Source organism: Leopardus geoffroyi, chromosome D1, assembly GCF_018350155.1.
Source record: "Leopardus geoffroyi isolate Oge1 chromosome D1, O.geoffroyi_Oge1_pat1.0, whole genome shotgun sequence".
Lineage (NCBI taxonomy): Eukaryota > Metazoa > Chordata > Mammalia > Carnivora > Felidae > Leopardus > Leopardus geoffroyi.
In genome coordinates, this window is record NC_059329.1 from 72,516,558 (window position 1) to 72,538,268 (window position 21,711).

The 21,711-nt window shown below is 36.4% G+C and overlaps 1 protein-coding gene across 20 annotated transcripts in view; it reads right to left on the minus strand.

The window, feature by feature from the left end:
• SOX6 (SRY-box transcription factor 6) overlaps nt 1–21,711 on the minus strand; it is a 619,662-nt gene that overhangs the window by 103,414 nt on the left and 494,537 nt on the right. For 15 of the 20 annotated variants that reach the window (XM_045484620.1, XM_045484628.1, XM_045484622.1 and 12 more), the window contains 2 exons: nt 17,336–17,415; nt 15,733–15,855 (listed from right to left, as the gene is read on the minus strand). In XM_045484620.1, the coding sequence (XP_045340576.1) occupies nt 15,733–15,855; nt 17,336–17,415 (203 nt within the window). The remainder of the gene's footprint in view (nt 1–15,732; nt 15,856–17,335; nt 17,416–21,711) is intronic. The other 5 variants (XM_045484639.1, XM_045484638.1, XM_045484637.1 and 2 more) reach the window with 1 other exon arrangement.

Here is a 21,711-nt window from a genome sequence, read left to right on the forward strand (position 1 = left end):
TTAAAAAAATAAAAAAATAAAAAAATAAAAATAAAAGGCCAACCTGGCTCTGAGAAGAGTTATAAAATACGCCGCTTTTCTAGTAAAAGGAAAACCACCCTTGGCTATTTGTTTAGGGAACAGGAACTTTGTTTTGTTCTTTTTTTATGGTCTGTTGCTGGCCAGAGAAAAATTTTAAGCATTAAGGGTCCTAACATAGGAGGATTTTTTAGAATCTCAATACTCTGCGTAAGCCTACCATGACACCTCTGGAAAACTCTCATTACATGATGTAAAATCGCAGCTTTAGTTTGTTAAGAGGGCAGGATTCCGAGTGGACCGTGAAATATTTATGTCTCTATGCAGCTCTTTGAAGGAATAATCTTATGTTTTTGTGCCTGTTGTGGGTCAGAGGTTCAGATCAGCACTTCTTTCTGTCACTCCTTATATATTTTACTATAATTTACAGCTCAGCAAGAGGACTCATAAAACAAAAGTGTCTATTTTATTTCAGCAACTAATTCTAGTTAATCAAAGATTTCCAGCCAAACAACCCAGCATGAAACTCTGCATGGAAAATATGAGGAGAACAAAGCATTTTGTCAAATAACACATCTCATGATGTAAACACATATGTCTCTTAAAGGAAATTTTATCGTTTCCACATTATCGGCATACAAAAGGAGCATTCTTGTCGCAGACCTGGTGCGACTGTGGAGGCATCGTCATTGGAAACAAGAGCCTGATTAGGTTCCCACACAGATATGAATAGACTTTCCTTTTTTAGTGAAATAGCTTTTATTCCTTTTTAAAACAGACTGGTAATTGTCACCCTAAAAAACACTGAATTGTACTAGGGCAACATTTGTTTCTGCTCTTTTTTTCCCATCTTTTTAGAATCAGCCAATAACGTTACTATCCCTTCTGGTTGGTCCTCTTCTGGAAAGTCTGAGTTAATCCACAGCTGTGTGAATGTGAAAAAGGGACACAGCAGGCAAAGTCTGTTGGGTCTCTTGTCTGCTAATAAAGTGCACAGTCTGCAGGACAGATGTTAAGAGGATCTGTTAAATAAGTCAGTGGCAGAGATCCTGACCTCCGCCAAGGAACATTTTATTATTCCAGAAAGGGGCATAATTGCACAATTAGAAGAACCATAGCTTTTCTTTATAGATTTTTGCTCCTTGCTTCATCATTTGGTTGAAATACAGTATCAAGGTCCATTCACTGAGAAGCAATGTGATAAATATGATTGGGTTTAGTACAAACTTCAGATTACAAGATTTCCCCAAATCCCCAGGAAATGGTTGGACTTTGGCTTTGCTTCAATCTTAAACAGTTTTGTTTATTCTGCATGTATCATTACACTATTTGCACAGTTTCACATGCCACAGGGTACCATTGTACTAAAGGGACTATGAATCTTAGCAAATATAGTTCCCTAACTATTAAATCTAGTGTAATGGGAAATGTAAACTAGAGATCAAATTAATAGAGGAATATCACATCATAAAGTTGCACGCTATACCTTATACCACTTTACCATTTACGGTGTGAATAAAATCATGTCTGCCACATGCATTGCAAATTCCCAAGTGTGGCGTAAAAGGCACTTTGTGATCTGACCCCTTGCTTACCTTTCCAATCTTACCAACTATTGCTCTTGTACACCTGGCCTGTGCCAGGCTGTCGTTTCCTGAAGGTGCCACGCTGTCTATTGCTTCTACACCTACAGGCATCCTTGCTCTTTGTCTGGGGTGCTCTTTCTCTCCTCTGTTATCTCTGCTGCTCTGTATCCTTGCCCCATAAACCTAGTGAACTTCCACTCTCTTTTCAAGACTCAATTTTAACACCATCCCATCCATGAAGATTGCCAATATTTCCCCAGGCAGAGCTTAACACTTCTTCCTCCCATAGTGTTTTCATTCTGGATATACATCTATGTTAACAATTATCACATTGTCTACTAGATTGTGGGCCTTCTGAAGGCACAGATCAAGGCTTGATCTTAGTATCTTGCAAGTAGCAAATCATGCTTACTACACAAATAGGCACTTCACCAACATATGGGGAATTAATGTAGGAGCAGATTAATTATTTAATTTTTTCATGTTAATACAAGTTTATATTCTGGCCTTGTCACTGCTACCATCACTATTACAGGGTCTTATACTTTAATACACCTTAATATTTTTTAAAGGATAATATTCATTAGGTTGGTACATTCAATTGCAAAAAATATATCTCTACAAAAACTCACCCCACCCACTTGCACCTAGAATAGGTGGAAGTTATATTGGGCTATATTGTCCTCTTGGGCACGCTTCAATTTTGATCAATTCGTTTCTTATGAATTTATTTAAAAGAAGCAATCAAATTTAGTTCTTCACATTGTCGCTTCACAATTCCGCATATCCTAACCCAGGCCACTACCAAAGTATGTGGCTTTGGTCAAGTTAATTCATCTTTCTGGACCTGAGTCTCTTCAAATATAAAACCAAAAGATTCACATAATACTTGACAGTGTATAAAGAACTTTGGACACGGATTTTCTTTTTTATTCTTTACAACTGCCCTTTGGGGTATGTATTACTCCTAATCCCATCTAATGGAATCTGGGCATAGAAAGATTAATTTGGCCATGCTCATGGGACTGGTGGTAGAGTAAGGATTTGACCCTCAAGGCCTCTGGGGGTCTTTCTGGCTCTGGAAATCTATGCAATCTTACAGTCTCATTGTCTAGGTGTGAAGGCTTTTCTTTCAATATGGTGCCATTTTTTCTTGGTTAGTGGCAAGTCCAGTCTAAAGTATCTTTTTTGCTGCCTGGCCACCACTTCTTTCTAAAGAGCACTGCATGGGGCCTTATGCTTTTTGAACTCAGGAGCAGTCATTAAGCATAGGTATTAGGACAGAAAGATTTCAAAAAGCCTGTACACAACCAGCTTGGTCAACCAATAAGTGAATATATTTCTATACATATATACCACATGATTAGCCACATGTTATCTTTTCTTTACCACTTTCAAGTGTTGCTCATTTAGCTGATTTCCTCTCTAGGCTATTACCATAAGAGGTCAATAACTTGCTTAGCTTGCTTGCCTAAGAGAGTACCTAAAGCATGTAGGATATGCTTTTTAAAATATTTTTTTTATGAATGAATGAATGGATGAGAGATACAAGTATAAGGGTATGGAGAGAAATGATGTTTATTGAGTACTTACTGTGTAGCAGATATTGTGCTAGGTGGCTGGATTATGTTACTTCATTTAATCCTTATAATATGGGAGGTATCATTATCTCCGTTTCACTGATGAGGAGACTGAGGTGCAGGGGAAGTTATCTCAAGGTCTCATAGCTCTTTTTTTTTGTTTTTTCTGGTCACAGAGCTCTGTTAACTGAAGGGGTCTTGAGGAACCAAGAAGCACTGCTTTCTGACAGAAAACATGTCAAAGAGCATCCAGCTGCTGAAAGGTTGTTCCAATACATGGTGGCAAATCATCACCTAATGATACAGTCATCTTCCTGTTTCATAGTAAAGTATATCTGTGTTTGGTAATAGTGTTTTATAATCAGGAGATGTGGCAGAGGTAGATCTAAAGTCAGGAATGGTATGGCTGGATATAGATTAATTATGTATGACTATTTTGCTCTGCGACTAAGAAATGTCTCTTTATTAAAATGATTAAGAAATGCATCTTTACCAACATGACTGATAAATGGACGGGGAAGAGAAGGTCTTCCACCCAAATTAGTCATATCCAGGCCTCCACTATCTCAACAAAGTTTCTCGCTCTCTCTTGGTTGTGTTACATCTAAGCCAATGATTTAACTGTGCATTATTCAGAGACTTCCCCTTGGGCCCTGGAGCAAACACCTGCTTGGAGGCAAAGAAAATGTTCTGAGCAGGTAAACAGCCACACTGTAGAGAGGGGTGTTTTTTTGTAAGGGGGCTAAGGAACTCCTAAACTCTGGACGGCAATCCCAGTATAGTGAGGACTACTTGGAGCACATGCTTCAATCCATTTATTGACAGTGAGTATTTCTCCTGCCTTTTTTTTTTTTTAATTTATTTGCTTTTTTTCTTTTTAAGCAGACCAAGTGATACTCCACTGAGAATGCAATGCTAAACCACTTTTCCTTCAGAGTTTTTAAACTGGGCCTCTGAGAAGGAGTTCGATACAATTCAATGACTGAAGTAATACCTTTGTCCATTTGAGCATTAAATGGCCCGTTGAAATACAGCTTAGTTAGAGGGAATTTCAGAAAATAGTACCTTCTAATTTTTTTTTTAATTTCTCTCCCAGCTGATGAGAGCAGAGCTTGGAAAATGCAGCTCAATCACTTTCCACAGCCTCTCAGGTCAGCCTCTCACCAGCGTTAATTAAATATAACCCCCTTAGAATACGAGAGGTTAAGTGAGAGCAATGCTGTGTTCTTCTCCAATATACTACTGTGAACACAAATGGCCATAATCTGTTTATAAGAAGGCTTCCTTGAGCACAGAGGTCTCACTAATGAAAAACTATAAGAGGAAAAGCTACATAATATGTCAACTGTTCATCACAAAGTATATTTTAAACTACCTGTTTCTATACCCATTGTGTTTAAATAACACATATCATAAAGGAAATTGGTGTAACAGATGGTTTCGGCTCTGGGTAGCAAATGGAGACCAGTTTTCAATGTGATAAAGTAAAACTGTAAAAGCCAGCACATATTTCAGTACCTAAAAGTCTTCCTTCCCCTCAAGTTAGAAAAATTTCCCCCAATAGCTGCAAGTATTAGTGTATTTTCTCTTTTTAGCAGATGCTGTATCTTCTGTAGCACAACTTGACCAGACTCTAAAACTGGAAAATTGCTGAAATAATGGTTCTATACCAGCTATTTTCAATTAGAAGTCTTTTTAAGCTATTGGGTTTACAGTTCCATACACTGTCCAGAGCTATTTGTAAACTAAATCACTTAAAATAAAGCTCTTTAATACTCTGTAATTAGTCTTGTCTCTCTGAACATGACTTTACTGTAAAGGCTCCTTCCTGACTCTCCTATTGTCCCAAGATTGCTGAGAAGAAAGCAGCCAAGCGATAATTCAACATTATTGCTGCTTCAGTGCACTAATCGCTTAAAGAGCAGCAAAGACTCTGTGCTCTCTGCCCCACAGCCCCAGCAGCCTCCTGGCCTGAGGCAGGCATCCCGACCCAGCCATGGCCAGATGTCAAGAGGAATCCCCAGCTCCTGATGCAGCAGGCGCTCCACTCCAGTATGGTCAAACATCTGCTTCCTCTGCTGGCATGCAACCTGCTGAACATGCTCAGAGGGCAGCACAGGCTAGGGATGGGCAAGGACACACTCCCCAGCTACTCCTGGAGACTCATCAAAACTTTGAAATTATAAGACAGCCCCAGAAACCCTCAGAAGAATAGAGCTATGGCATTCAGGAAAAACATTCTAAGCATTTTCCTCAAAAGAAAACTACAAAATAAGATAACTCAGATTTCATGATAGGTCTTCTTATCCTTGTTAAATTCTGTTAGGCTTGGAAGTTTCTTCTGGCCACCTAACTGGAAATTTGGAAACTACATGAACTCTCTGGGATTCTGAGAATGTCATGTTGACTTTGAAATTTTCCCCTTTTGTAATTTAATTAAATTACATTTAATTCACTTGAATATTGTAAGAGGGGAATAAGTTATGCAAGAAAGCATCTAAATGACTGTGCTTTCTACATATCGGTCAGCAGAGTTTAAAGCAAAGAATCCCGGTCAAAACACACTTAAGCCATCTATTATGGTCCTATTTTGTTTAATAGATGAGTAATCTGGTTCAAGTTACTTGATCCATCTAAACTTCACTTTCTTCTTCTAAACTATGGGGATAATATTAAAGCACACTTATTGTAAAACCTAAATACATAATTAATAATTATATAATATATAATAATATAGTATATAACATACAATTAAACTATAAAAAATACAATATGTATTGTATGTGTGTTTGTATGTGTGTATCTGTATACATATAAATAATATCCATACTATTCTTATATCTGTTTTGTTTTGTTTTTAGAAAGAAATTCAGGTTTCCTTTGTTAACATCCAATTCACACATCAAATACAGGTTTCCTGCCAAGAATGATTCCACTCATCCTATGGGATCTCCATAAATAGCATCCATAAAAACTAACGAACATTCCCAGGTCCTCACCAAATTTCATACTTACTTCACTCTGAAAGACAGACTTATTTATATACTATTATAATCAGAAATAATATTCCTTTACTGAAAGTCAGAGTATATGGTGTGCTTATTACAACTGAAAAGATGAGCTTGAGGAGAATTGTGAGTGTTCTAGCCAGAAGTGACTGCTGGAATAAAATTCTTAGTCTTGAAGACCAAAGCGAAGCTGAGGATAAACAATCGAGTAAGTCTGTTTTTAAAAATCTGCCCATCCAGGTTCAGATGTATAGGTAGATAGATAAGAAGGGTATTTCCATTAAGACAAGTAAGATTTGCAATCCTAACTCTTTATCATACATTTCTTTCTGCATTTTCTCTTTCCCCACTAGAATGTAAACTCCGTGAGAGCAAGGACTTTGTTTTATTCACTGCTATTTCCTCAATATCTAAAACAGGTTTTTTCAAACTCAGCACTAGTGATATTTTAGACCAGATAATTTTTGTTGGTTGGGGTGGGAGGCTTTCCCCTCCATTGTAGGATATTCAGCAGCATCCCTAAAGGCTTTACCCACTAGATGCCAGTAGTATCTCCACCCTCATCCCCAAGTCATAACAAATAATATTGTCTCCAGACATTGTCAACTGAACCCTAGGGGGCAACATTGCCTCCCACTGAGGGTCACTGGTCTAGAATAATACTTGGCATGTAATAGGCACTGAGTAATTATTTGTTGAATAGTTGAATGATTAAATTTGTTATGTTTGAATTTTCATACAAACTTTTCCAAATTTCCTGAGCATGATCATTTATAAGCTCCCCTTAGATTTTGATACAATAACACGTTGAAACAGTCATAATCAAAGCAATAGTGTAATTTTGAGTAGTAAGAATTAAAAGAGAAAAGCTGTAATACTTCATTCTTACTTTAATTTAAATGAGTAAATGAATTAGAGTGAGAATTTGATAAATATCCCCAAAACGGATATTCTAGATTAAAAACACCTCTATTTCAAACGGGCTTTGAATTAATACTGTATGTTTGCATTTTGTAGAATTTGAGATAGTCAACACATGTATACATTTTAAGCAATAACATTTTTATGCATATCAATCACTTATTTATTTTTGTTTTAGTTCATACTGCTCAAGGTCAATAGCATTAGGGACATTACTGATAAGGTACCCAAGGATCATAGTCTAGATTAATTTATATATTATGACATCAAAGTTTGGTTACATGTATCATAGCTGGTGCTATAAGAGAAATATGCAATGAGGAATGAACTCAGTGCAGTTTCCTGGAATTAAAGAATTCTGATTTAAGTCCTATATTTACCAAATGACCAAAAGGAAGGAGGTCTTGGGAAATTCATTTGGCTCTATTTTGCCTCCATTTTTTAGTGTATAAAAAGGAAATGCAAATATTTGGCTAACCCCACATTTAATAATTATAAATATAAAGATATCGGTATTTATAAAACTAAAAAAAAAGCTAAATTAATTCCTCTCAGTCTGACTCAAGATGACCCTACTGATGTCATCAATTATAAGGGAGCAATGAAAAATTGAATATACAATGATTTTTTTAATCTACACAGCAACCAGTAGAGTAACAGTAGATTTTTGGGTTTATTTATATTTAGGAAAGAATCCACTATTAGTGCCATTTAGGCTTGGAAGTTTGTGTGTAGGTAGGTAAGAGAATCCAGTTAATATCCTAATCCTAATAATCTAGAATAGTCAAAATAAAGCATGATTGTTTCAAATCAGTGTAGAGAGCTTAAATTGTTATAAATTTCCATGAATTTACAGTTTAGATGGATTTGCACAAATATACATATCTGTAGCATATGAACTTTTCTACAAATAAAAGATAAAGGAAAATTGGCAGAGTAGTATTAACTATGTGCCAGCTCTAGTGGTCAGTTTTGTCTGTCCACTGGGGCATGTCTGTTAGGGGAATCCATCCAACTATAGCTTCTCAATCTCTTTTAATTAAAATATCATTAAAATATTTTTGGATTGGAAGAATTAATATTGTTAAAATACCCACACTACCCAAAGCAATCTACAGATTCAATGCAATCCCTATCAAAATCCTAATGGCATTTTTTACAAAAACAGAAAAAAAAAACCCTAAAATTCATATGTAACCACAAAAGACCCTGAATAGCCACAGCAATCTTCAACAAGAATGAAGTTGGAACTATCACGCTTCCTAATTTCAAAACATATAGTTTTTCAATAAATGGTATTGGGAAAACTGAATATCCACATGCAAAATAATTAAATTGGACCTCTATCTTAAACTATACATAAGAATTAACTTGAAATGGATTAAAGACTGAAATGTAAGACTTGAAATCAAGATCTCGAAGAGGTATCTTCATTCCCATGTTCACTGAAGCATTATTCACAATAGCCAAGGTATGGAAGCAACCTAAACACCCATTGGTGGATGACTAGATAGAGAAAATGTGGTATATACATAAAATGGAATATTATTTAGCCTTAAGAAAGGAGGAAATCCTGCCATTTGTGATGGTGTGGATGAACGTGTAGGACATTGTGCTAAATTAAATACACCAGACACAGAATGACAAATACTGTGTAATATGACTTACATGAGGAATCTAAAATAGTCTGACTCATAGAGGTAGAGAATAGAATGGGGTTGGAAGGAGTGGGGGAAGAGGGAATGGGAGGTATTAGTCAAAGAGCACAAAGTGTCAGTTAGAGATCTACTATATAGCATAGAGCATATGGTTCAGAATTCTGTACTGTATACTTAAAAACTTACTATGATGGTAGATCTTATGTCATATATTCCTATCACACAAGGTAATAATAATAATAACAATAATAATAATAATAATAATAGTGGGTGATGAATATGTTTATGGCATAGTTTGTGATATGGTTTCATGGATGTGTACTTATCTCCAAACTCATCCAATTGTATGAGTATAAATATGTATAAATATGTGCAGCTTTTTGTATGCCAATCATACCTCAATAAGGTGATTTTTAAAAACAATTTTGTCCTGCTCAGTCTGTTCTGTTACCTGACATGTCAAAATATTTCACCACATCTTTTTCTGATTTAAATTTCCTAAATGTTGCATATCCTGACTTATTCTATGATTGGAAACTGGAGTGAAGCATTTCTGAAAACACTAGAATGTTTTGCTTTCAAACCTTCCAATGTATCCTGAATCACACCATCTTTCTGATTTCCCAGGTAGCCCCTTATAACATACACACATACAGATACATAATACATGATACCAACCAAACAATACTTTGAAACTCCAGTTTGGTAAAAAGTAAAAAGAGGAATAAAAATACCTGTCACTATTTTAGAAACCATTGCATCTTACAAGCCGTCTATTTAAATACAAGTATTCACACACTGGGAGCTCCCTGTTGAGTAGATTAATCAGTGAGGCTGGAGCTAAATGCATGTTGGTAGAAATCTTACATTAAGAGAGATAGAGAACTGCACTAATTTTCTAATTCCAAGGTTCTGGGCTCCTGGTAAACCATCTCTGTGAGCACACCTGAGCATCCCGTCAATCACATAACTTAAACACAGTGATTAACAGGGCTTGGATGTGAGAAGAGCCATACTTTCTCAACTTTTAGGCATTACCTTAAAACCTACTGGAAATCACATTTCTAAAAGAAAATCTAGTTTGCCCAATGTTTCAAAGTGTGGGTAGGTATAAACTTACTCTGTTTCACTGAATATAAGTTCAACTTCAAAACACTAGGAAATGTCTTCATATTTTGCACCCTTTTTTTTTTAAAGCTTATTTATTTATTTTTGAGAAAGAGGGAGGAGGAGCAGAGAGAGAAGGATAGAGAGAATCCCAAGCAGGCTCCACGCTGTCAGCACAGAGCCCAACGTGGGGCTGGATCTCAGGAACCATGAGATCACGACCTGAGCAAAATCAAGAGTCAGACGCTTAACCAACTGAGCCACCCAGGCACCCTGCACCCTTCTTTGACCTGCCTATATTTCTTTAACCTCCATCAAGATTCACTTGATACCTGGTGTTTTTTAAGAGCATACCTAAAAATAAAAATCTGTTTATATGAAATAGGGCCTCACTAAAAACAGGACACCTGACTGAACATATCCAAGAAAAATGTTTTCAGAGCAACTTGGGTCCCAGATAGCAACCAAAGATGATATTCATTAATTCATTCATTTCACCAAGTGCTATGCCAGGCAATATTGGGGATTCAACAGTAAACAAAAGAGACCAAATCCCTGAATGCAGTGACTTACATTCTAGTAGATTGGAGCTGCCCCTCAGAAGTACTTCAGGCAGCAAAGGTGGAATAAAATTGCTTATTGGAATGTTGGAAAGTGTTTTCCTATTTTGCTGATTTTTTTTTTTTTTTTTGGAAATCTAATACATGACTCCTTATCCCACTTACTATTCACAACAAACCTGAAAAATGATTATTATCCCCCTTTTACAAAAAAAAAAAAAAAAAAAGCAATTAGAGAACAGTATAGGACAACATAGCAAGTAACAGTGGAAACGCTTTCAAGATTCTGATTCCAAAGCGGAGTTCATTCCATTAGTCCACAGTTCATCTACTCCCAGTTGTAATGGTATTCCCGAGTTCCATCACACTCTTAAGTCAAAGGGGGTGAGGGCAGGCTGATTAAGGGAAAAGCAAGCATTTCCCCTCAAAGCACAACTCCATGGTTGGCATCCTCAAAACAAGCTTTGAATCAGTGCATTCCTTTTTCTCCACTGGGTAGCTAGTAATAGGTCACTCTAATCAACTCTTTATTCAACTCTCTATTAGAAGTCACAACCTCCCAAGCTTACCCAGAAAAACTAACTCACCCTCTTGTTTCTCTAAAGCACTGAGGCATGTTTACAACTGCAAACAAGAAAATAGGGTATGAGCCAGAGAAGAGCATCTGAATACAATATCATAAAGATTCAGGCTGGAACTGAAATAGAATTAGAGCATTCTCAAGGTTGATGGGTACTTCTTCACGTTCCATTTGTAGCATGAAAATTGACAATATCATTTAAATAAAATATGTGTTTGCATTTACTTCTGCAAAAACTTCAATTGTTCCCCTCCATCTTTGCAAACTTGGCAAGACTTTAATAGTTTCATTTAAGAGTAACTTACGATTTATAGGTTTTCCTAGTGTTTTAAGGCTCTAATTATACTCCTTTCCTCAAATCTCCCCTAAAGTACACATAATGCTCATCAAATAAAAGTGAAGATGTACTTATATTGATATTTTTCAAATTTTCATATTTAATTCCTTTCATTTTAGGCTACTACCCATACTATCATTATAAGAATTTGTCTGTTAAAATATGTTCCAACTAAAGCTTGGTAGGCTTTGAATGCTCGATAAAAATCATTCTCTGAGGCTAATGAAGACAGAAACTCTGCCTGTAACAATATTAAGTTTGTTTTCACTGGTGATTCACAGAAGTGAGCAATCTGTCAGTAATACATTGAGTGAAATTACTTGTCTTGTAGGAATAACTGCTGACAGTCACTTTATCTCAGGGCTGACCCAAACATATCCCTGCTGACAAACAAATTACTATGTCTAACTTTGAAAAGGTAACTAGCTTGTTTTTAATTTTGATTGGTCTTTCAGAATACCCTATACATATACTCAGTCCCATCCTTCATTGTATTAAAAAAAAAGCCACAAAAAGTGTTTTGGGGGGACAGGTGTGAATTAATGAGAAAGAAAAAAAAAGGAAGGAAAGAAAACTCCATCATTTGGCACTAAGAAAAAGAACTGTGATTGCTTCTTTCCAAGACCATTATGCAGATAAAACTGGTAAGTGCGTCTACCCAACATTAAGACTGGCAGGGCCGCCAGTGACTGACTGGGTGAGTGAACACATTACTGAGACAGTATTGTAGGAATTAATTTTCTTCAATAAAGTGATTTTTAAGGCTCATATATTTCACAATCTAAACATATGTCACTGTTTCATAAACAAAATAAATGGATTAAAATAATACATTACCAATATGCTGACATGTGGAGATATTTTAATTAGAAATTCTTAAGCTGTGTGATATTTAACTGCTGTATTTGCTAAAGAGAAGCATGCATCATTTAATAAGAAGGCATGAGACAGGTGTATCACTTTGCACGACATGGTAGGGATTGTATTTAACATAAGCTACATCTATGAAGCAACATTACTCCCAATTAAAAACAAAACAAAATAAAATTACTTTTAAGGATCTATCATATTGAAAGTAACCACATATAATTAATTGATACATTAAAACCACTTTTTCATTAAGGAAAAAAAAGAAGTAACTCAGAGCTTAGATTCTGAGATAATATTTCTTCAGAAACAATTTAACATCTTAGCTATTTAAAGGCCATATTTACATGACTGCCTCATTATACTGGTCCCCCTCCCTTAACATTCTTTTTGATGTACTTGAAGGACCAATGCTAACATAGCTGAGGAAAGCAAATGGCAACTGGTCCTGAAATTTATACGGGTAGAGAATTGGAATAAGTAGCAATATAATATATTGTTTACTGTAGCAAGTGCCCTCTGTTCTCTAAAGGTCAAAAGCACTGTAACCTTAGAGTTACAGTTTCTGATTGTTCCCAGGGTTAAATACATTACCAAAATTAATGGTTCAAGCCCCTCAACCTTCAGATATATGAGTATTCATGCCTCCATCTGCTGAACTGTTCAACTAAAAATAGCATTCTTCGGCCTTCTTTCTCCTAATATTGTGCCCCTGAGGCAGAGAAAACCATGCCTTAGATCAGCACAGAGGACCAAAAAAAAAAAAAAAAAAAAAAAAAAAGAAAAGAAAGGAAAAAAAGAAAAGTCTTTCCTGTATCTTCCTTATTTGAAAGAAAGAAAGAAAACTGTAATATGCTAATGTAAGGAGGGTCTTTCCACTTTAAATACCTTTTTTCTACTTGATAAGAAAATTTCAGGCTTTCCGTCTAGAACTATAAATGCTGTTAAAATTTATCCAGGCTCATTAATGTTAAAAGTGACAACCTTCGAAGAACAAATTAGCTGCGACATCAGGTAGAGAGAACCAGTTCTGAGCAATGCAGCCAGATGTATACGAAAGTGGTGAGGTAGGGTGATGGTGGCATGCATATGTTATGGGCTTTTCTTCCTAAGAATCTCTGTTTAGAAATAAAACCAGTTAACATAATCGTAATGTTTCCTTAGTATCAACAGTCTATCATAACCGTGATTGGTAACAGGGTTGTAACATTTTTGCTTGTCAAAGGAAGGGAGAATTAGAAAAGAAAGCAGACTTCAAAATCAATAAAGCAGATACTGTTAAATATTCTCTCTACGTTTGCTTAATATTTAAAGTGTTAAATGTCTGGAGTAGCTTAGATATGTGTGTCTACTGTGCTTTTTGTGGGTGTCCCAATAAACATGTGATACTCATACCAGACAAATTTGGTAAACTTGCCTTTTAAACAAGGTCAGCCTTTTCTCACCAGTGTACCATATAAGCAAACAGAGCAAGAGTTTCCTGACATGCAGGGGGGCAGGGGGGAAGGTGCAAAAAATGAAAGCAAAGAAACAGAGTGAGAATAATTAAAAAAAAATCCAGAAAACTTTCAAATGGGCAAAGTTGGCAAAGTCTGAGGAGGTCCTGCACGAAGGGGCTCTATTTATCCTAATGAAAGTGACAGGCATATGGCAGAGGTTGTGCTTCTAGATCAGCATTGCTACAGAACTACATAGATCTGGCACTCATATACATGACATCATAATTTCCAGAAACCCAACAGAAGCCAGATTTGACAGCACCGGGGGTCGGTGATGGTGTCAGGGAGAGAAGTCAATCTAAGTGAAAAATTAGCAAAAGAAGTGATTGGGTAGCAAACTGCTACCAGAAGAAGGCTGCTGGGCTAGATCTCAACACCTCAAGCGAAAATAAAAGTCAAAGGGAGGAAGTCTTGAATTTGAGCCAGGACCACCTGCTTTCACATTCATCCAAGCACTTAAACATTTAACAAACTATCTGTCCTGAGTGGGTAAGCTTGTTAACTGTCATCACACAGAAAGTCTTGTCCCTAATAAGCAGTTATCTCTCCATTTTAGCAATCCCAGGCCTGGTAGATCTTCAGAATGCCCAGAAATACAGCCCCTTCTCTATGGCCAAAAGAAAGCCTTACAGAAGAAATCCCTTCTTACTCTATAGAAGATAGCAGATACTTTGACAGTATATGCCTGGTCATGTCTGGGTGGGAACCCCCCCACGTATACTTCTTATATCAAAGTGAAAGGGAAAGAGGAAGGCAGGCCACAAACTTGGGAACTCTTCCTCAGGCTACTTCCAAGGTGGCTTTTGATCTTGTCCTCTTTTTTCTTCTTAGGAGTGAGCCTTCTCTATTATTTTTCAAAAATACAGATTCATAAGCAGCAGAGAAGATAATGCCAAAGGGATACTCTATTTATTATATAGCATTTGATACATATAGACTGCCAGAGTCAGTAGGACTTGCATTTATACGTCACTTTGCTAGATGTAATTTTTTTCTTTTCTTTTCTTTTTTTTTGAGTTGAGTTTCCCATCCTAGGTTAGAATATAAAATTTAGTATTAGATCTAACCTAGTAAGTTATAGTGTGTTTCAGTCTGAGTAGCCTGTGTCAATTTGTGTGTGTGTGTATGTGTGTGTGTATGCATGTGTGTATGTGCGCGTGTGTGTGCGTTTGCGTGTGTGTGTGTGTGTGTGTGTGTGTGTGTGTGTGTGTGATTCAAACAGATAACTGGCAACCCTTCAGTAGCTGATAATCCTGGAGAGGAACTCCAGTGATATAAGAGAGAAATCAAGCATGAAATTATAAAGAAGGACTAGACACCTATGGCAGAAAAGGGTTTGGTTTTCAAAATCGCCATAAAAACCATCTTCTCCAGGTGGTAAGAATATCCCACAAAAACAACCAAGAGCTTTATTGGAAGTTAAATATGAAAGGGACACAACAGAAGTCAATGGGGCAAAAAGCAACCAGTCAGGCCCAGACACCCAGCCCTACCTCAGCCAGAGAAAACAAAATTTGGAAACTTGAATTAGACAGAGTCAGAAATCCTAGGTACTAACTCTAACTCTGGGAATATTGTGCAGCCTTGGTCTCTCTGAGCCTCCGTTGTTTTGTCTATACAAGCAGAATTATATTTTATCAACTTTGCAGCATGTTATATGGTCAGATGAGATTTTTTAAATGTTTAAGTATTTTTAAACTCTATACTACACTATACTTAAAAGGAACAAAAAAGTAAGGGAAAGGGCAGTGGTTTTGAAGGCACTTGTAAAGAATTTGCCTAAATATATAGCAATAAACAACCTAGGTCATTAGGGGCATTGGTCTGGGCCTTGCCTTTTTCTTTGAAAGAAAAGGAGCAAAAATGAGCCTCCTCAGGAATAAGAAAAAGGGAAAGGTCACATTTCAGTGTTTAGGTTGAGTGTTTGCCACTTAAAAAAAGAAAAATGCCTAGAATATGACTGAACAATCCAGTCCCCCACCCAATGAAGCACCAATGGAAGCATTCATACCTCAATCTGTTTGTGGTTGTAAGAGTGGCCACCACCATGTTCAAAGGTGTCCAAACTCCTGCCAAAACGGTCACTTAGGCCCTTTAGCCTTGGGTTAATTTGTGGGTGGGAGACATGACCCTTCTGTTTAGTAGCATATTCAGAAAAAAAAAAAAAAAGACAAAACATACTGTCAGAACTCATGAAACAGAACACATATTTCTAAATCCAGGGTACTGACCACACCAAAGAATAGAAAGTAGAAGGCTTAGGACCCAGACACTCTCTTTCATAGGAACTTTGTTATAGGACCAAGCAATGGTACTGGTTTCATACTTCTGCCTCTGACTCAAGAAGACATTCTATAGCATAGCTATGGGAAAAGGAGAAACAGATTAGGTTTATTACAAGTGAGGTTTCCGTTTAGGTTTTTCTAACTGCAGTTCCAGTGTTAGCAGTGGGGAAGGTAAAGTTTTGGAAGAGAGGTGGGTTGCTGATACTGTTAGGCAAAATTCCTAGCTCTGGTAGGCTGTCCATAGTAGGTAACATCAGCAAGGCTTACAGGATGAGGCTTATGACAAAAACTCAGACGACTGCAAAAATTATTTATTTGCAGACCTAATTTAAAATGCTCACAATGATGTTTTCTCATGGTAAAATATTTGCGCATCTCTTATATCCAAGCCATATAGGGAATAGCAAAGAAGAAAAAAAAAATGCCTAGCCAGATGCTATTCCTGGTAAGAAAATTCAAAAATAATCAGAGTAAATTAAAAGAATAAAAGACTATCTTTAAACTTTCCACTGTACTGAAATTCAAGTTCTTCACTATCATGTATTTTCTAAATGTTCAAATACTGAAAGTTTAACCATGATTTCAATGATATCATTGTTTGTTTTTGTTAAAATATGTATTCATATTTAAAGTCAACGTCCCATCAAAACGGCAGTGTTAGAAGGATATAAAGATCACCTGGTCCTGTTGTAAACCCCTCACTTTACTGTGAAGAAGATAAAGCACAAATGTTTTTTTATCCACCTTCCAAAACACTTTCTTCACAAGCTTAGCATATAAGTAAAGAACCCTAATCCAGAACTTGGTCAGATACCATGCCCAGACTTTCAACTTGGCATGAAGATAAAAATGAGAATGAGGGTACACATTTCTAGAGCAATATGTTTACATATTACCAAATAGTTAAGGTAATTTGATAATAACTCCCTATTCTGTAAGCTACAAGAAGTAAAATACCCAACATTGTTTTCTGCTTTGATGTTTATGTGTAAAAGATAGTCAGGACAGAAATGGAGACATGGATGGAAAATTGATAAGGAAAAAGCTGACATATCCAATAGCAACCAGCAATAAAAATTTGTAAAACCATTAACTCACTTGGTAGAAAATACATAGTACTAAGTCATAATATCATTTTTCCTTTAAAAATACTGAAATTGGCAGTTTCCTCTCCTATTTTCAGTACAGTAAGTACACAAGGTGTTAATCCTTCTAGGCTATGCTTAAAAATTTTTTAACACTCAGGCCATTATTTAGCATACAGCTGGTTAGCAGTTTTCCACTAAGGAACTGGCTTGTATCCCACAGTTTTTTTCTTCTGTCACTTACCTGGAGCTGTAAAGGGCTGAGTCCAGAAGTAGCAGCAGCTGCCATTGTTGATGAAATGAACTGTACAGGGTAGTTATCACCTGTCGGAAAGAACAATGCATACAGGTTTAGACAATGCACAGGGAATAGCAGCAGACAAGTACAAACATGGTTCTTGGATTGCCTGAGCTTTACAACATTGCTCTAAGCCCAAACATCTGCAGAAACAAAAGGCTTAGTTGGGCATAGACTTGCAGTGCTGCCTTGGAACTTTTTGTTAACAGATAGCTGGTAGGCAAACTGGCAAAACATGAATGTGATGTTAAAAAAATTAAATGTGCAATTCAAGCATGTTCACTCCATTACAAATCTTGTAATACATCATTTTTTTAAGAGTAAAAAAATATCTTAAAGCCAGGCTGACAGTTCACTGAGAAAGTATTAAGGTTTTTATGTTAGAACAACAGAAAGTTTTGGCTTGGTAGGCAAGGCAGAGTATTAGAGTCCAAAAAAGATTATGAGCTATTGACTGTCCATAGCCCCAAATTTTATTTATAAAAAATAAAGAAAAAAAATTTTAAAGATGCAACTTCTTTCGTTTGATGGGGTGAGTAGGAAGCTAATCTTATCTGCCAACATTCTATGAAGTGCCTGGTATCGCAAAGAGAGTGGAAACCATATTCTACATGGGATATTTGTACGAAAGGTCTGGTAGAGATTGAACATGGTCCAGCTGAGATCAAGGCTACATCTTAATGTCTTACTCCATACCACTCCTGAGAAGGGCAATAAAATACTTTCTGTGACCTGAGAACACAGACTGTGTGCAGTGACGTGAAGAACCAAGAGAAAGTAATGAAGAATGTATTGTGATAGTGGTAACTGAAGTCAAAATTAATACTTGTGGATAAATTACACAATATCAGTGATTTAATGGAGTATCACTTTGGCTGCAGCTACTTATTTAAAGTCAGTGTTATGTACTATCTCTAGGCTATATTTTAATAGGCTGTTCCTCCACACATTTTTGACATTTGTAATAATCATGCTGTTTTGCATGAACTTTTCCACACCGAAAGCTGAATGTAATAATGAAGAGAGAGTGTAGAAAGAATCACAGTAATAAAGGTAGTCAATTGGAAAGCAATAAAATCTCTTTTTTCTGCATGGACACTGATACCTGGAGCCTTCCTGGCGCTCCCGGTTCCCTGGAACTCATCCCGCTTGCCACATGAAGTGCTACTCAGCTGGCCCAATGTAAATGTTAAGTTGCTTTCACTTTTAACAAATTGTGAGCTTCTAATCTACACAGTCTCTTTGCATCATATCCATAATACCTCATCAGACCATTGAGCACAGTGTGTGCTTGTACACAGTCCAGTAACAATTGGCTTCTGATTGCATATGGAGCACTGCTACAATGCATTCACTCACACTATATTGTGCTGGTCTCCTATGGAGTAATGTTCAAAATATCTGATCTTGTTTTTCCCCTTCCATGAGGCCGATTTTGGTTTGCAGGGCTACATGAGCTGTTTAAAAAGGATAACTAGGCCAAATTATTTTTTATAGTAAATGACTGTCGCTTTATGCTTAAATAATTCTGCTGATCTTCTTGATATTTAAACTAAATTATCTGAAGAAAGAATGTCCTAATTTAAGTCAAATAGTATTTCTTTGGTTGATATCTTATCAGGTTCAAAAAAAATCACAAAACGATACTGAATTAATGATGCTTCAAAAATAGGAGAAAAAAAATCGCCATTCCAACCATCAACATGGACTGCCTCCCGGAACATTTTAGAGCTGTTCTTTCTTTAAATATCATGCATTATTCATACTAACTCTAAACCACAACCCCCCTCCCTGTAAGTTTAATACCAGTTGCTTTATTTGTACTAAAACATTTTTCATGTCAAACATATTTAAAAAAATCAAACTCTAAAAGAATTCCCTGGGGCACTCCTTTTTTCATAGCTGTCATGCTTCTATGCTATGAAATAGCTGATTTTTTTTTATAGTTTTTGGCTTGCCAGTTAATTTATTACTATCTCTACCACACCCTGTAGTACTCTCCAGCTCACCTGCTGGCTACAAACAGCTTTCTTTCCACTGCTGACAAGCATATTTTAAAAATGTTCTTAACCTTTCTGCCGGTTTGAATCTGTATATCTGAATATAATCTTTGGAAAGCTATTTCTCCAGAACACATCACTGTATCAATACTAAAAGTAAAAATGAATACATTAGAGCAACAGAGCACATTACAGAGAATGATTAGAAGAAAGAGAAAAAGGGAAAGGCAGGAGAGGGAGAAGATAAGGGGGAGGAAGAGAAGGGGGTTAAAACTAGCAGAGAAAAAATGTTAAGAGGGAGAGGGATTTAGGGTATTGCAAAGTTTAATTTTTTAATAACAAAGTTATGTGCTTCACCCCCACCCCTTCAATTTTCTCTTTGTAAGAGTCGGTCAAGTAAAAGTTCTCAGTGGCTGACTTGGCAAGGAATCAGTCAACATGTTGTAGCAATTTTTTTCAAATTTGTCTCTGGATTTGAAATGCTTGCGTGAGGATCCATTCTTTTTAAATTTGTACAAAGGAAGATGAAGCCTGTTGGAACAGGTTGGCTTTAGGTACTACTGTAATCTGGCCCTTGCTACCTCCAGCATAAAAAAGACAACCTCTAAGAGCCAATCTGGCAAATCATGCCCATTCTGTAAATTCATCTTTCCAGCCTTGTAGAATTTTCAACTGACTATTTTCATCTGAAGATTACAGAACAAATAAAACCTATGGAAAATATGCCTGACATTAGTTTCACTTATCACAATAGGCAACATTCCTTCAGAACCAAACCAGCTCTACAGCAAGAGTCCATGAATGAGAGAAAGTACATTTTTTAAAAAAAATTCAAGGAAAGTGAAATGTAGCCAAAACTTATTAAAACTTAAACACAGGAGAAGGCAGAACTTATACTAAGAACCTAGGACCCATTAGACTCATGCTATCTCCTGCAAGAATATTCCTAGTTTCTGTAATTCAAATACAAATTTCACTTTTATGAAAGAGTCAAAACTCTCATGGGTAAAATCCTGTCCATTTACTTTGATTCTTCAGAATGACAAGGTCTCCTGGGATATCAACTTCAGAATTAACCTACTGAAGAAATCACTTGGAGAGGATGGAAGGAGTCGAGAGGAAAAAATACATTAACCTAGAAGACAAGATTCAAGGACTCTTCAGTAATTGGCTCAAGTCTCAAACTTCATTTTCCACCCTCCAATACAGAAGAAAAATACACCACACACCCCTAACTACCTTAAAGATTATTGTGTGGTGGTATCATAGGATAATGGTAAATTATTTGAGTTTCCAAACAACTGATAGGTAGATCCCACTTTTATAAGTTATCCTCATTCTTGCTACAATAGGGAAATATTTCAATCACAACCACCAGTCCAGACTTGGACATGCCACTTTGCATCTTGACTGGATGTCCATATTCAGAATAGCGAAATATTACAACTCCTCTATATTCTGAAAGAATTCCATCATCAATCTGCATTTATCTCTGTGAGGCATCATACTGCAGGAAAAGTTAGCAGGTAATGAATGACACAGTTAGAAATCCTAAAAATAAAATGGCACCATCAATTTGTTCTGGACAAAAATTAAAAAAAAAATGGTATGGGTAACAGTAGCTATTGTGGAGATCACCATGCTCTTATTGGTCTTGCTAAATTTCTCCTCTATTCACCAAACAATAGATCAATGATGAGAAAAGTCTTGATCCCAGGGCATTTTCTAAGAACGTGTGAATTGTTTTTCATACCTTTAAAGAAGATAAGAATTAAGAATCAATCTTAATTTCTTCACTTATTTTATTGATACATCCAGACTACTGACCAATTATATGAAAATCCATGGAATTTGTCACAATAGCAATTAAATAAGTGAATGCGGATAAACTGATATAAATCCATCTGTTACAAGAAATCAACTTAAAATATCAACTCAAAGTTCATGCCTTAAAATAGTTCACCAACGATATAGCCTCTGTATATAACGGAGGCATAGTTAAAATAATCTTGATCTCCAAAAACTAGGTTAGTTTACATGGATGTGCATATTTTTTCCTTGGACCTCAACACTCTTACTTAAAAATGAAATTACAAGGGCTCCTGGATAGCTCAGTTGGTTAAGCATCCCACTCTCGATTTTGGCTCAGGTTATGATCTCACAGTCATGCAATAGAACCCTGTGTTGGACTCTGCACAAAGCATGGAATATGCTTAAGATTCTCTCTCTCCCTCTGCCCCTCTTCCCTGCTCGTGCATGCGCGTTCTCTCTCTCTCTCTCTCTCTCTCTCTCAATAAATAAATAAATAAAAATGAAATTATG